The sequence below is a fragment of the Cnephaeus nilssonii genome, assembly GCF_951640355.1.
Source record: "Cnephaeus nilssonii genome assembly, chromosome: 19".
Lineage (NCBI taxonomy): Eukaryota > Metazoa > Chordata > Mammalia > Chiroptera > Vespertilionidae > Cnephaeus > Cnephaeus nilssonii.
Window position 1 is genome coordinate 37,247,446 of NC_137090.1, and position 16,491 is coordinate 37,263,936.

The following is a 16,491-nucleotide window of genomic DNA, read 5'->3' on the forward strand; positions in this document are numbered from 1 at the left end:
CTATTTTGGTGTTAGTTTTTCAATAAAGTTTTGATTATGGGCAAAAAAACAAGGACTTACAACCAAGATTACTTTACCCATGAAGGCTATCATTTAGAATCAAAGGACAGATAAAAGCTTCCCAGAGAAGAAAAAGCTAAAAGTTCTTCACCACCAAACCAGTATTACAAAAAAAAAAAAAAAAAAAAAAAAAAGTTACATACTTCTTTAGGATAGAGAAGAAAAAAAGATAAAAATATGAATAATAAATTGGCAATAACTATATATCTATCAACAATTACTTTTAAAAAATATATTTTATTGATTTTTTACAGAGAGGAAGGGAGAGGGATAGAGAGTTAGAAACATCGATGAGAAAGAAACATTGATCAGCTGCCTCCTGCACACCCCCTACTGGGTATGTGCCCGCAACCAAGGTACATGCCCTTGACCGGAATCGAACCTGGGACTCTTGAGTCTGCAGGCCGACACTCTATCCACTGAGCCAAACTGGTTAGGGCAACAATTACTTTAAGTACAAATGGATTAAATGCTTCAATCAAAAGACATAGGGTGGCTGAATGGATAAATGAAACAAGACTATTATATATGCTGTCAATAAGAGATTTCAGATGGAAAGACACACACAGACTAAAAGTAAAGGGATGGAAAAAGATATTTCATGAAAAAGGGCACAAACTAACAAATAAACAAAGCCAGGGGAATACTTATACCAGGCAAATTAGATTTTAAAATAAAGGTTATATAACAAGAGATAAAGAAGGATCCTGCACAAGAAGTGGTGCAGATATACAATGGAATATGACTCAGCCATAAAAAAGAACAAAATCTTACCATCTGCAAGATGAACCTTGAGGGTAGTGTGCTGAGTGAAATAAGTCAGACAGAGAAAGACAAATGCCAAGTAATTTCACTTATAAGTGGAATCTAAGAAACAAAATAAATGAACACACGAAACAGAAACAAACTCATTGGTTGCCACATGGGAGGGGCGGTGGGAGGATAGATGAAAGAGGGGGAGGGATTAAGAAGTACAAATCAGTAGTTATGAAACAGTCATGGGGATGGAAAGTTCAGTATAGGGAAAATAGTCAAAAATCCTATATAATAAAAGCCTAATATGCAAATTGTCCCCTCGACCAGGAGTTCAACCGGGAGTTCGACCAGGGGGTGGGGCTGGCCGGCCAACCTCGGGAAGGGAGGCCCCGGCCGGCAGCCAGCAGCCGCTAGGGACCCTACCTGTGCAAAAATTTCATACACTGGGCCTCTAGTATTGTAATAAGTATGTATGGTGTCAGATGGGTACTAGATTTATTGGGGTGATCATTTTGTAAGTTATATAAATGTCTAATCACTGGGTTGTACACCTGAAACAAATATTGACTATTAAGTGTAAAAGAAAAAAAATTGTTTAAAAATATTTCCCCCTAGATTTTTTATCCACTGATGAGTTTTGCCCACAGGCTGTCTTCCCGCAGGCAACCCGTCTGCCATCCTTGTCTCTCCAGGCGGGCATCACTCAGGAGTAGGTGCTGCTTTCACGTAAGTCCAGTCCAATGCTGCTCACCTGGCCAACACCACTCTTCCTGATTTGACCCGGATGCAAGTCCCTGGTTCACATCTCTTGTGTGGGCAGCCAGATCCTCCCACATCTAGGAGTCTCATCTTATTTCCTGTCCTGTGAGGCTTCTCTTCCTCACTGCAGTCACTGCAGCCACCACAGCCGCAGACTAGATCAACGGGGACATGGCGTTCAGTCGCCCAGGGTGGGGGATGGGGGCGGGAGCCCTCTTCCCCTCTAGCAGCCTCTGGGACAGGGGATGGTGAAATCTCACCATCGAGGCTGTGGTGGGCTCAGCAGGAACCTGTGATAAGATGCTCAAACAGTTAGGGCAGCTGCTTTGAGGTTGGGCGGCTGGAACCCACAGGAAGTGACTTGGTGCAGAGCTGTATGCCTCCTGGGACAGGAGCTGCGGGCCAGCAAGGTGTGGGGCATGTCTGCGGAGCTCCAGGAGCCGGGGCCAGAGGGGCCTCAGAGGTCCCCTGGGTCAGGCGGGCACTCAGGGGCCTCTGGCTCAGGTCAGCGTCCTCCTCCCCCCACGCCTGCCCCCTGGAGCCTGCCCCGCTGGAGAGCGTATGTGGCTGCGGCGGTGCTCTGCTACATCAACCTCCTCAACTACATGAACTGGTTCATCATCGCAGGTGAGGAAGGACAGGCGTCCCGGGCAGCCCTGCCCATCTGCCCACTGGCTGGCCTGCAAGCTTTCTTCCTGTGACGCGTCATATCCCTGCTGTCTTCACCCCTGGCCATGCCAACCTAGTTTCCCAGTCCAGCCCCAAATTAAGAGTGTGTGCATAGGTGGGTGGGTGGGTGGGTGGGTGAGGACAGCAGGCCTGGGCCTTCAGGCAAGGCCTGGAGGTTCTGGGTGGAATGGCGGGGTGAGGTGGTGGAGGACGGGGCAGCCTGGCCTGGTCCCTAAGCTTGCTGGGTATTTGTGGGACAGCAGGCTCCGTCACATCTGCACATCTGCCTTCCTTCCTATAGGCCCCAGGAGTCAACCTCCTCTGTCACTCATTTACTCATTCATTAATTAATTAATTCATTCAAAATTCAACCTTCTTTTCTCTATCCCTGATTCATTCAAAATTGACTGAGCACCAACTATGGGCAGGACCCTCTGAGTGGGGCTTGGGAACCCAGGGGAGGGGAAGCCAACCTCGTAGTTCTTGAACACAAGAACGACCATCTCTAGCCCTAGCTGGTTTGGCTCAGTGGATAGAGTGTCAGCCTGTGGACTGAAGGGTCCCGGGTTCGATTCCAGTCAAGGGCACATGCCTGGGCTGTGGGCTTGGTCCCCAGTGGGGAACGTGCAAGACTCAGACATTCAATGATTCTCTCTATCCTTGATGTTTCTATCTCCCTCTCCCTTCTTCTCTGAATTCAATTAAAAAATATTAAAAAAAAAAAAAAAAGAATGACCATCTCATAGGGCAGAGGGAGAAGCTCATTATCAAGACTCCTGCCAGGTAGAGAGATGCAGCCAGATGAGGGAGGTGCCACCTAGCCTGGGAGCTCAGAGGTGGCACCTGGAGGGGTTGGGATCCCTGAGACCAGGACACTGAGTGGTCAGTTACCAGCGTGGCACATCAGAGAGAGGCTGTGGGATGAACGGGACGCAGGGGTTGCAGAAAGCCCCAGATCCAGGGTCTGTCTTTGATGAACTCAGAGGGTCACAGACACATGTGCAAGCAGCTCTAATACAGGCAGAGTGGGGTGAGCATCAGCTGGGCGGCCCCAGGACCACGACTGAGGGTTCTGGTAGAATCCACAGGAGAGGGAGCATTTGTTTGGGCCTTGAAGACTCAGAAAATTGGCGAGGCGGGGAATGAGATAAGGGCATTGAGAGAGAGGGTCAGGATGAGCCAGGGCACCTGGGGCAGAAGTGATGCTCTGATCAGGTGGGGTGAGGGGGAGAAAGCAGAAACTTGTTCTAAAAGGGGGCTTGGGGCTAGATCATGGGCTTTATCGGCGCCAAAGCCAGGAGCCCGGACTTTCTGCTAAAGCAACGGGAAGCCATGGAAAATGTTTTTACGTGGGGGGACTACAATCAGATTTGAGGCCCCGATGGAAGCAGAGTGAAGCAGGGAAGCCAATTCAGGGGCAACTGCAAAGGGTGAGGCCAAAGCCGAGGGGGCCTGAGCTGGAGTGCGGGCCCAGGGCATGAGGAGGGAGGGACGGGCAGGACACCGATGGCCGCAGGGCCATCATGGGTGCAGAGCCCTTCGAGCCCCACGGGCTGGGGTCCCTGCTCTCACGGCCACGTGTCCAGATGCCTTTGGCGGGGTCAGACCCTGAGTTCTGCCTGCCCGAGGCCTTCCCTGCTGGGACTTCCTCTGCTGTGAGAAGCGAGGCCTGAGACGTTACTGGGAAGAAGGAGGCCTGGAGAAGTGAAACCAGGCCGAGTGCGTGGGGGCTGCAGGGGGCAGGCAAGTATCCCAGCAACTAGAGTTCTCTGTGGGAAGCAGCCCTTTGGGAGGCCAGAGTGACAGCTTAAGGTAAAAAATGAGGCTGCGCCCAAGCCCCAGAGCACCACAGGGCTGGGAGGAGCCCAGGATCGGACCAAACCCGGGGTGAGACCTCGTCCCTAAACATGGGAGATGAGTGTGGTCAGAGAGAATTTTTATTTAGCCATTTACGTTGCTTATCTGCTTGTCTATTTATTCTTTCCAATGATTCTGTTTTATTCATGTAGTTAAAAATATTAAAAGGGAAGGAAAAGGCATATAGGTTGGTATGCCTAGATGCTGTGACAATTGGCCCTGGAGTAAAAGTCTGAACATAAATCTTACTTCGCTTCTCTGATTCTTTGCTCTTTCTTCACCTGCTGACAGGTCTCGGAGGTGTGGATGGGGGGCTTTCTCCTCCTCCCCCCACCCCGTGGGCATTTCTGCAGGGCCCCATTGGAGGGGGGTGGTTCTGCTCCCCTTCTGTGACTCTGGGTGGGAGGGCGGACCGCCTCTGGCTGGGATTCTAGTTCCAGCTCTCCCGTTTCCAGCTGTGCAAGCATGGCTGGCTGGAGCCTCTGTCTCCTCAACTGTGTTGTGGGGACAAAGATAGTCCCCACTTCTTGGCAAAATACTGCAAGTGTCCAGCTCAGGGTCTGGCCCTCATGCATCTCATAATTCAGTGAAAGTAATGATTGTTCCTCATCATGACAGGGCCAGAACCCTACCGCTCAGATACTCGGGTGCCAAGGACCCCGACTTCCTAAAATTCACCAAAAGGCTGAGGGACTTCAGGGAACAGAGCCTGGTGTCAGGGGGCCCGATTCCTCTCTCTGCAATAGGCTGAGGGCCCACTGCACCGCCCACGGCCTAGCAAGGTCTCAGAGGGGCTTGAGAGACCTGGCTAGTGCAGAGGAGGAGCCTGCCACCCTCAGGGAGTTGGGGCCAAGGTCAGATCTATCTCTGAAGTGTTCACGTGCACTCTCATGCCTGTGTGCTCACGCCTCTGGAAGAACATGCTTGGGTGTGCGCATGTGCAGGCCACGGCACACATGTCTTTGGATGTAGATGGATGTCTGTGAATATCTGGGGTTTGTACGTGAGCGGGGCTGCTATGCGCAATCCCAGGGACTTCCGTTACACTGTGGCCCAAGTGGATGGCTGTGCACTGGGCAGCAGCAGGCAGCCGCCAGTCCCTCTGGCTGTGATGTGAATGGCAGCCCTGCACATGTGCACACGCGTGCATGCCTGTGGGTGTGTCTTTATGTGTACATCTCAGTGTGTATGTGCATGTGTGTCTGTGAGCACAGGCTCCTCTGTGTATGTGTATCTGTGTCTCTGTGAATATATTTCTCTGGGAATTCCTGTTTGTATGTATGTGGACCTGCATGTCTGTGTGTCTGTATTACTATGTGCCTATGTCTGGGAGTGCATGCTGTGTGTGAATGTGTCTGCATAAGTCGGAGCCTTTGGGATGCATGTTTCTGCATGTGTTTGACGTGCACACGTCTCTCTGTGCCTGCTTGTGTGTGTGTGTATGTATGTGTGTGTGCGCGTGTGTGCGTGTGGATGTATTACGTGTAGGAGACGGGGGAAAGAACAGTGGGCCTGGGGTACGCCCTGTGCTGTCTTTCAGCTGTGGCCCTTTCCCAATGTGGGGCAGTTGCCTGTAGAGGCCCGTGGGCTACTTCCCATGTCCTGAGCGCTGTTCGTCTGTCCGCAGGAGTGCTGCTGGATGTACAGAAGTTTTTCCGCATCAGTGACAGCAGTGCTGGTTTGCTTCAGACGGGTAAGGAGGGAGTCCTGGCCCGGGGCTGGGGCCGGGGCTGGGGCCGGGCTGGGGTTCTCTGGCGGGTCCTGCTCTGTGCCCAGCCATAGCTCAGTCCCCGGCAGAGGAGGGCACTGCGGAGGGCGGTGGGTGAGAGGGACAGCTCGGTAGCAGAGGCGATGGCGCGGGCTGAGACTCGTGCTTGAGCAGCCGGCCCTCGGGTCTGAGTGGGGTGCTGCCCAAAGAGCAGGGCGCGGGGCTGGAAAGGGCTCCCGAGCTCCCGTTGTGGCTGTGGAGTTGGTCACTCACCCTTCATGTTGGTTCAGCCCCGCTGGGTACCGGAGCCTGGCAGGGGCTGAGAACTCCTGACGCCGGCTTTCCTCTCATGGACCTGAAAAATCTGGTCACCGGGACACACAGACAGACAGACAGACAGACAGACAGACAGACAGACAGACAAAGACCCCCACCCCCACACACGGCCTCAGAGAGGGTCTGGGCCTACAGGCGCCTGCAGTCCAGCATCAGGGAGCAGCCACGTGTCCCATTCCAAGGAGGGGGCAGTTGGGGTCATGCGTGCCTGCACATGCACCCCCCAAATGTGTGTACATAACATAGGACACACATGTGTGAATACACCTGGCCAGTAACCAGCACATGCGTGGTTCCTCCTCCTAACAGTCCACCATATCCGCATTTTAGAACAAGGCTCTCAGACTGGGGTGCGGGGACCCCTGGGGAGACATAAAAACTTTCAGGAGCTACCGGAGCAGCGCCTTGAGAAAACCCATTTATAGGTCCTCAAGCCCGTGGCTGTCTCTTCTACAGAGGACCTGCCTGAGAGCAGCCTCTGGCTCTCCCCTCTCTCCCCTCCGAGTTAACCATCACCCACCCACCGTTTCAGCAGGAAAGGACCCCTCTCCCCTTTCTGAGTCTTACCAAGGTGCCCTGCCTGAGGGTGTCAAAACCTCCAGGGTCCAGACAGAGGGCCTCCTCGGGGTGCGTGGCTTTGGCTGGGGAGGGGCTGGGAGCAGAGCAGTCAGTAGAACCCCCTGGGGATGTTGTCTCCAGGCCACAAATCCATGGCCAGACGCCAAGCCTCATCTCGCTGTCTCGCTGGCGTGACAGTCTGCTATTTATCTATGATTTAGAATTCAGAAGTGAGAAGGTTGTCTCGGGGATGGGTGTCGGCACATTTATTTCGATAAAAAATGAAGCCAACATTTTAATGTCTTTCTTACGGACAACCAGTCTGATTTGTCCTGTTGGTTTGGCAAATAAGGTCTGGTTTTGCTCATTAGACTCTCTGGCAGGCATTTCTCATAAAGTGAATGAACTCGATCTGCAGCCTCGAGGATTTGGGTGAAAATATAGTTAAAAAAATACGGCAATGCTGGAAATCACATCATTTACAACTATTTAAACTTATGATGAAAGTGTTTTAAATGTCAGCGGAAAACGCGTGCAGGGGTGCATAATTCTATAAACTTCTCCAGGAGGCACCAAGCAGAAGCGTTAGCAGAGCCCTGCTTCAGACCATGGCTCTCCCAGTTGCTCCTGTCTCAGGCCGCCAGCTGGGGCTGGTCTTCCTTCATAATTGTAGCTAAAGCGAGATCATCTCCACTCAATGCCCTCAAACTTCTAGATTAAACAGATAATGGTAGAGTCAACATTTCCCTTTTCTGGTTCTTATCATGGTGAATAGGATCATTACTACAAGGCCCCTGATAAGTGAGATGCTGTGGAGGAAATAGTGTGTGCGTGTGTGTGTGTATGAAAGAGAGGGAGGGAGGGAGAGAGAGAGAGAGAGAGAGAGAGAGAGAGAGAGAGTGAGAGAGAGAGAGAAGAGAATGTGAAGATGTGGATATGTGAGTGTGTGTTTGGGAGTGGGTGAAGAGCAGGGTCATCTCTGCAGAAACAGCCCCAGAAGGTGTATGGATGGAGAGGGCAGTGGACTGGAGGCCTGATGGCCAAGTGTGTCTCCAGTGACCTCAGGTGAGTATTTTAACCTTTCCAAGTCACCATGCAGTGGCTCAAAGACTCACCCTGCTGTCTGTCCACAGGGCTGCAGCATGAAGGAAACCACTAAGAGAGGGCTTGGTCAAGCTGTAAGAGTGGGGTAGGGGGTAGGGGGAAACAGTGCTCAGACCCCCTGCCCCCCAGTTGGACAGAGAAACTTCTGGAGTTAATCCTATCTAATAAAGAGGTAATATGCAAATCGACCGTCACTCCAACACACAAGATGGCCACCCCATGTGGTCAAAGATGGCCACCCCCATATGGACACAAGATAGCCACCACAAGATGGCCGGCAGGGGAGGGCAGTTGGGGGGGACCAGGTTGGCAGGGGAAGGCAGTTAGGGGCAAGTGGGCTGGCAGGCGAGCAGTTAGGCATTGATCAGGCTGGCAGGGGAGTGGTTAGGGAGTGATCAGGCTGGCAGGCAGGAGAGTGGTTGGGAGCCAGCAGTCCTGGATTGTAAGAGGGATGTCCAACTGCCCGTTTAGGCCCGATCCCTCGAGGGGTCCCAGATTGGAGAGGGTGCAGGCTGGGCTGAGAGACACCCCCCTGTCTGTGCATGAATTTCGTGCACTGGGACTCTAGTTGATTAATAATATTAAAAAGGAACATTGATGTGGCCTTTAGCCTGTGCCAGGCACTATTCTTTTCTTTTCTTTCTTTTTTTGTTAATCTTCACCTGAGGATTTGAATCTATTGATTTTTAGAGAGAGTGGAAGGGAGAGGGAGAGACAGAGAGAAACATCGATGTGAAAGAGACACATAGATTGGTTGCCTCCTGCATGCACCCTGACCAGGGCCAGGGAACCTGCAACCGAGGTGCGTGTCCTTGACCGGAATCGAACCTGGGACCCTGCAGTCCACAGGCCAATGCTCTATCCACTGAGCCAAACCGGCTAGGGCCCAGGCACTATTCTAAGTGCTTTTATAATATTAACTCATTTAATCTTCAAAACAATCCCATGAGGCAGGTATTATTATGATGCTTATTTTACAAATGCCAACCTGAGGCACAGAGCGGCTGTGGAGCTTGCTGAAGGCCACCCAGAGCTGGGATTCAAATCCAGGCAGCTGCCTGGAGAGTCCTCTTAACCTGGTGGTCCTTGGTGACTCACTCCCACCTTGTCACAGGAATTATTTGAACTTGGAGATGCCAGAAGGGAAAGAAGGAGTGCTTGCCTGCCCCTGAGGGGCAGGTCTCTCCACCCCAGGGCATCTGCAGGTTTAACTAAGGTGTTTATGTCCTGTGAAGCATCCTTGCCCCAACTCGCAAAAAAGTATTAGATTTAGGGAAATATTTCTATATCCTTTGGGTTAAAAAGATAGGTGTTAACAAGACACGAGACAACTTCCCTAGAGGAAGATTCTAAATTTGACTACATCAAAGCTAAACTCTCCTGCATGCTGGTGGTTGAAAGGACACATGCAATAAGTAATAATAGGTAACATTTATTAGGCATTTCTATAAAGCCAGCCACTGCCTTTTATATGCTTTATTTTATTTAATCTTATGAGGCAAGTACTCTTACTGCCATTGAGTGGTTGAGAAGGGAACAGGAGAGTTAAGGAATGTGCCCACGGTCACAGAGCTAGGAAGGGGTGGCATTGGGATGAGCCCAGGTAGTGTAGTCTCAGATCTTGCATTTTAAATCCTGAAAACCAAAACGGAGGACTGGGAGAAATTATTTCCACACAACAAAGAGCCCAGTAGGAAAATGGGCAGAGGATGCTGACTTCACTGGGAATAGCACGCAGATTAAAACATCAGCGAGACACCATTTGTTTTTCAACCATTAGATGAACAAAAATAAAGCGATTGATCCTATCAAGTGTCACAAGGGTGCTGGCATATGATTCTGTGCAAGTGTAAATCGATACAGCCTTTTTGGAGGCCTATTTTGGCAGTAGCTATTAAAATTATAAATGCCATTGACATCAAAGACCATTCTCGGTGGAGTATTATATTAAAGATATTTATTATGTTAAATAAGGTCGAACCATATTCAATTCTCGTTTTTGTAGGTCAAAACTGGCCTAATTTCTGCAATTGCAAGCGGCTCAACCCAATACTGGAGTGGGAGGGGCTGGAACCTGAGCCCGGGAGGAATCTGGACAGTCTTTGGGCTCAGGAAATGTCAATCATATGTGCTCAATGAATAGAGACTCAGGCAGTGGGCGGGGCCCACCAAACTCTAAGGCCCTTGGATGGTGGGACCGGGTGGGGCGGGTCCAGACCTTCCCCTCGCCACCTGCAGGCGCTCAGAGGCAGTGGACACGTCCTCCAAGGAGGGTGGAGGTGAGTTATTTAAGGAACAGAACCAGTGAGGGTATCCATTCACGTGGCAGAGCCATGCAAAAACGTGGCAGTTTCTTTGTCTTCACAGAATAGCAAGCGTATTCATTAATACAGCCGCCGGTTCTTAAGGGTTTACTTTAAAAAATGGTATAAACACAACTGACTTGTCAGGGGAATGCTTTACGTACTTAGGAAAACCAACGCATTTCCAGCCTCCAGGAATCACTGCGCTCATCTGCTCCAAGAGGGCCCAGGCACACCACGCATCCCTCTGCCACCCCTCACCCCCCAGCAGGCGCAGGCCCAGATCAGGCTCACAGAGGGCAGGAGTTCTGGCAAAGCTAGGGCACTGGTGGGCACCGAACACTGTCAGCTCCACGACAGGCTCCATGTTCACTTCTATCTCACAGCCTTGGAGGAGCTCCTGAGGGTGGGGGTGCTGGGATGATGATCAGAGAGGTGGAGTTAGTAACCCAAGGCCGCACAGTGAGCAAATAGCCACGCTGGGATTTGAGCCTTTGAGCCGGGTCCAGCCCCTGACTTTGGGCAATGGGTTATGTGCTAGGAGGGGATTGAGGGTTCACTTTCTTTTTCCCTCCTTGGGGCCTTGACCGGCTGCCAAGGCGCCCTTCTGTGGGTCTGCTGGGCCCGTCTGCCCGCCCACCTTTGTGGGGAGATGCATGCTGCCCCTTGCCTGTCTCCTGCAGTCTTCACCGGCTGCCTGCTGCTGTCTGCACCCGTGTTTGGCTACCTGGGCGACCGACACAGCCGCAAAGCCACGCTGAGCTTTGGGATCCTCCTCTGGTCAGGAGCAGGCCTCTCCAGCTCCTTCATCCCCCGCCAGGTAGGTGCTCTCACCCCTGCACAGACCCCAGGGAACGCCCCCCCCCCCCGCCTTCCTGACCCAGCCCATCAGAGCTGGGTGGGGCTGCTCGGCTCCCTGCCAGGCTCCAGGCTTGCTGGGGATTCCTTCCAGGCGGAGAGAGGAGCCGTTAGGCTTTCTTAACAGGAGCCTTCCGCTCTTGCACCTCCCGCTGCTGCCGTGGCTTCATTTCTGCTCACTGTGCTGGGGAGGGGAGGGGGGTGGTGTAATACCAGCTTCCAGTCTGGGGGAACTGGCCTGGTGAGCAAGGGCTCCTTGGGGCTCAGGGCAGGCAGCAGCCGCAGGCGCCAGCAGGGGGCGCCCGTGTGATTTGGGGAACCTGGGCTGGGAGGATCGCGAGGTGCCTGCAGCTGCATCCCCTCTTCCTCTCCTGGGGGCACGTGTCTCCCAAGTGCCCTCGCCCCTCTGACAAACCCTTGAGTCCCTTGCCTGTGGTGAGTTCTGGAACGCACCGTGTTCTCGTGCCTGCCTGCCCAGTACGCCTGGCTCTTCTTCCTGTCCCGGGGAGCGGTGGGCATCGGCACGGCCAGCTACTCCACCCTCGCGCCCACCATCCTGGCCGACCTCTTTGTGAGGGACCAGCGGACCCGGGTACTGGCTATCTTCTACATCTTTATTCCTGTTGGAAGGTTAGTAGCACCCTGGACCCACTTCCTGGGGTGGTAAACTGAGGCCCAAAGGAGTCAGAGCAGGGGCCTTTCTCACCGGGTCACTTTCCCGCTCTGAGCCTCAGCTCCTCATCTGTGAATGGGGGCAGTAACGCTGGTGGGCTGTGGAGAGGTTTAGAGAGGACACAGGTGCTCCCGACATGCTAGTGCACTTCCGAAGGGTGAGCAAGAGCAGCCTGGTGGGGGGCTGTTCAGAGAGGGGGGTTCTGGGCGCGGAGGCAGGGAAGTGCACTAGGGCTGGGCAGTGTACCCCACAGCGGGGCAGGACAGCGTGGGCTTACAGTGAGGCCCCAAGCGCTCTGACCCAGGTTTCCTGGTATCACCTGACTCAGGCAGAGCTGGGCCTCGGGCGAGGGAGGGGCGTCCTCGCGTGGAGAGACAGTGGACAGTGGTGCTGGGATGGGCCAGGAGCCAGAGGTCACCGGTGACCTGACCGAGGGCAGTGGGCACCTGGGCCTCACGTGGCTCACTTTCCCAGTGCAAGGGCCATAGCTGCAGGAGCCGGCTCCCTGTGGGGGAGGGGAGGGCCCTGGGCTCCGCTGGCCGTGGCGCCCCGCGGCCCATCCCCCTTGCCCCTCCGTTGCAGTGGTCTGGGCTACGTGCTGGGGGCAGCTGTGAAGGCGCTGACTGGGAACTGGCGTTGGGCCCTGCGGGTGAGTCCAGCTCCTGTTTCTTCCCTCAGCTTTCCCCCTGGGCCGAGGGGACTTTCCAGCCTCCAGTGGCCTTAGCCCCTTGGCCCCGCACCCGGCGCCAGGGGGGGTGATCAGTACCAGTAGCTTCAGACAGTTGGGCCTCCTATGGAATGTGGACTGTGGAAGCCATGGCCCTGGGTTCAAGCCATGGCCCTGCTCAGTTTGCCAGCTGTGTGACCGGAAGCAAACCACCTCGCTCTTAGGAGCCTCCGTGTGCCTATTTGTAAGACGAGGGAGTAAGTGCTGCCCGAGGAACTCTCGAGATTAAGGAGATGAGATGGAAAGATGCGAGGGCAGGACTGGCCTGGCAGAGGGAGGGGGAGGGGGCAGTGATGGGGGCAGCAAGTACACAATAGTCAGGGCTCCAGTTCTCAGTCGTGTCAGGCTCATTGATCCAAAAGAGCAGTGTCTGCACTGGACCGACAGGTATTAAAGCAACCCCCAAGGACACCTTGTTCTCATGGGGTGGGGGGTGATGGGGTGAGAAACGGTTAGGCTCTGTATCACCAGCACCCAGGAACTGAGCCCTTCTCCCACCACTCCCAGGGCACAGAGCACCCCAAGAGCCTGGACCACAGGGCTCAGTCACCCTAACATCTCTGGGCCACAGGGGCATGAGGCACTGAGCCTCCCGGGTCCCCCTGTCCCTAGATCATGCCCTGCCTGGAAGCTGTGGCCTTGATCCTGCTGGTCACGCTGGTTCCAGACCCGCCTCGGGGAGCTGCGGAGAAGCAGAGGGAGGTGAGGGACCTGAGGAGCACCTGGTGTGAGGATGTCAGATACCTGGGGAGAAAGTGAGTGTCCCTGCTCCTTCCTGCTTGTCCCCCAAATCCGCTGTCTGCCCCAGAATCCCTGACCTCCCCGTCCCTGCCTCCAGGGAGCCCTCTGTGACTGTCCAAGTTCACAGCCCTTTCTTTCGCCTCTGAGCGCCCACTCACCCACCGAGATGCCCCTCCCTCGCTTGGAGGCCCCTCCCCCTAGCCACGTGACGGAATACGGGCTGGGAGGGAGGGGAGGAGGGAGAGGGGAGGGGGTAGCAGGCGCTCCAGCCTTGGCCCAGCCACTGCCTTAGCCCTAAGTGACCTGAGACTTGGAGCCTCACTTCCCTCCGTGGACGTAATGCTCCAGCCTAGCCTGCTTCTCGGGGCTGCTGGAAGGATGGCGGGAGTTAATCACTTACCTCTCTGAGCCTCCTGGGAGTGCACCTAGCCTCAATTCCAGGCGTGGCCGGGGAGGCAGACAGGAGGCAGCTGCACTCCCAGGCCTCATGATTTACCCAAATGTGGGGCACGACCAGGACCCAGCTCTGTTTGTTACGGAGCCGTGAGGCCGAGGGGGGGCACCGGAGGAAGGTGGGGGCCGCAGGGGCAGCTTCCAGAGAATGTGGGCCTTTCAGGCTGGGGAGAGCTGGTCCTAGGGGAGGGAGGAAGGCAATGCATGAGTAAAGGCGTGGAGGTGGGACGTGAGGGGTCTTAGGGGATGCTGGGTAGGAAGCGGAGCCCACCTGAGTGCCCAGACGATGGGAGAAGGGGAACGGACAGAAGCGGCCGCCCCCCTGCGCCCCAGCCCTCTCCCTGCTTCAGCCAGGGTGCTTTCTCTTGCAGCTGGAGTTTTGTGTGGTCGACCCTGGGAGTGACAGCCATGGCCTTTGTGACTGGAGCTGTGGGCTTCTGGGCCCCCAAGTTTCTGTTTGAGGCTCGCGTGGTGCACGGGCTGCAGCCTCCCTGCTTCCAGCAGCCGTGTGACAGCAAGGACAGGTGAGGCCGCTGGGAGCCCTGGGCACCTGGCCCAGGTTAGGGGGCTCTTGGTGGAGAAGTGTCAGCAGGTTCCGAGCCCCCAAACTCAATCTGTCTGGGCCCGTGCTGCTCTGCGAAGACCCCAGAGCTCGGGAGCCAGCTGGCAGCAGGAGGCTAGTCTGGCTCTGGCTGAGCCCCAGCCACCCTGGGCGTCCTGAGGCGGCTCCCTTGTCCTCCCTGGACCCCAGTCCCTGTCTCCCCACTCTTGGACTGTTGTGGAGGTCCAGAAGGCACTTGGGGTCGGAGTGAGAATGATGGGACTCTTAGGCAAGTTTCCTTTGAAGGGACCCATAGTATGAGGTCATCCCATTTTACAGATGGCGAACCAGGGCACTGGGAGGCCTCGTTACTCAGCTGGCTTAGGGATTTCACCCATTGTTCTTTACCTCATTTGGGGCACGGAGAATCCGGGAAAGCTGCTGGGAGGATGGGGAGGACTCCTCAGGGAATGCCCTGTCGCTCCCTGCCCTCCTCACCCCATTCTCCAAGGACTCAGTGACCCCTGATTGAGCGAGCACCTCTCGGTCCTCTCCTACTTGCTTCCTCCTCCTCCTTGAAACCCTTAATCCGACTTTCTCCTCCTTCTAATGGATGCTTTTCAGCCTCCTTCTCTCTGCCCCTGCCCCACGGGCCCTTCAGAGTCCTCAGGGCTCTGAGCTCTCTGAGCTCTTCCCGGAGCTCTGTGCTCCCTGAGGCTTTAGTGACGCCAGTTCTCTGCTGGCCCCCTCTCTTGCCTCTTCCTCACTCCCAGATGGCCAGAGGGAGAGCTCCCTGCAATGTCCAGACTGTCCCATGCCCTCTCACTGTTTGTGCCTTTGTTCAAGCTACGCCCTCTGCCCACAGCTCCCTCCTTGTTACCTTTTTAAAAAAAAAATATTTCTTTATTGATTTCAGAGAGTAAGGAAGAAGGAGAGAGAGATAGAAACGTCAATGATGAGAGAGAATCACCGATTGACTGTCTCCCGCACGCCCCCCCCCCTCCCCTCCACTGGGGATCAAGCCCAAAACCCAAGCATGTGCCCTTGGCCGGAATCGAACCCTGGACCCTTCAGTCCGCAGGCCGACGCTCTATCCACTGAGCCAAGCCGGCTAGGGCTCCTTGTTACTTCTTAGGCTTTCACTTCACTTCAGGCCCTAAGCTATGCATTCTACATGAAAAGCCACCTGAGGTTTTATAATAATTAGCCCTGTTATTCCTGTAAGACAAATGAGGTGATTGAAGACCGGAGAGGGTAAGTGACTTGTCCAAGGTCACACCACTAACAGGTAACAGAGCCAGGATTCAAACCCACCTGACGCCAAAGTTGGTGCCTTTAAGCTCCACATCCTGTTGCCTCTGGAGACTGCCTCTTACTGTGAATTGGCTTGACCATCTCTCCACTTAGCTGGGAGCAGCTTCCTGGCACTCACCCCGTGGGTGAAAGGGAAAGCACCCGGGAGTGAGCGAATGGATGCATCAAATGAGGCTGCCGTGTTTGTCTTGGAGATTGTTATCTCCCTGGAGGCAAAGACTGAGTCCTAACAGCCCAACAGCTTGAAAAAGTGGGGGAAAACTGTACTCGATTCCACCTCAAGCATTAACGGGCTGTGTATTCCCTAGGCAACTTACCTCCCCTTTTCTCAGCTTCAGCCTCTTCTATCTCAGCCCCTTCATAGAACCTGTGTGAGAAACGGACACGGAAGTTTCTTCTAGTGTCCTGGGGCTGGGGTAACAAATCACCACACACTTGGTGGTAGCTTAAAGAAACAGACATTCATGTTCTCATCGTTCTGGAGGTCAGCAGTCCAAAATGGTTTCGCGGGGCTAAGATCCAGCTCAGCAGGGCCGCAGTCCCTCCGCAGGCGCCATGGGAGAAACCGTTCTTGTCTCTTCCAACTCCTGGTGGCTGTCGGCATCCCTTGGTCTGTGGCTGCATCTCTCCAGGTTCTACATCTGCAGACACTTGGCTTCTCTTCTGTCTCCAATCTCCCTCTGCTTCCTCCTTCTTCTTCTTTTTAAATATTTTTATTGATTTTTTTACAGAGAGGAAGGGAGAGGGATAGAGAGTCAGAAACATCGATGAGAGAGAAACATTGATTAGCTGCCTCCTGCACACCTCCCACTGGGGATGTGCCCACAACCGAGGTACATGCCCTTGACCGGAATCGAACCTGGGACCCTTCAGTCCACAGGCCAATGCTCTATCCACTGAGCCAAACCAGTTAGGGCTCTGCTTCCTTCTTATAAGGACACGTGTGATTGCACTTAGGGCCCGCTAAATAATGGAGGATAATCGCTCCTTCTCAAGGTCCTTGTTGCAATCACATTTTGTCATATGAGGTAACATTTGCAGGTTCCAGAGAATAGGATGTGGACATCTTGGGGG

At 54.1% G+C, this 16,491-nt stretch overlaps 1 protein-coding gene across 1 annotated transcript in view; it reads left to right on the forward strand.

Moving 5' to 3' along the window:
* Nucleotides 1–1,994: 1,994 nt before the first annotated feature.
* SPNS3 (SPNS lysolipid transporter 3, sphingosine-1-phosphate (putative)) overlaps nucleotides 1,995–16,491 on the forward strand; it is a gene marked incomplete at its 5' end in the record, with an annotated part of 48,972 nt that continues 34,475 nt past the window's right edge. The window contains 7 exons of the mRNA XM_079797868.1: nucleotides 1,995–2,202; nucleotides 5,729–5,794; nucleotides 10,794–10,930; nucleotides 11,447–11,598; nucleotides 12,224–12,290; nucleotides 12,981–13,123; nucleotides 13,934–14,086. Coding sequence (XP_079653994.1) covers nucleotides 1,995–2,202; nucleotides 5,729–5,794; nucleotides 10,794–10,930; nucleotides 11,447–11,598; nucleotides 12,224–12,290; nucleotides 12,981–13,123; nucleotides 13,934–14,086 — 926 coding nt within the window. The remainder of the gene's footprint in view (nucleotides 2,203–5,728; nucleotides 5,795–10,793; nucleotides 10,931–11,446; nucleotides 11,599–12,223; nucleotides 12,291–12,980; nucleotides 13,124–13,933; nucleotides 14,087–16,491) is intronic.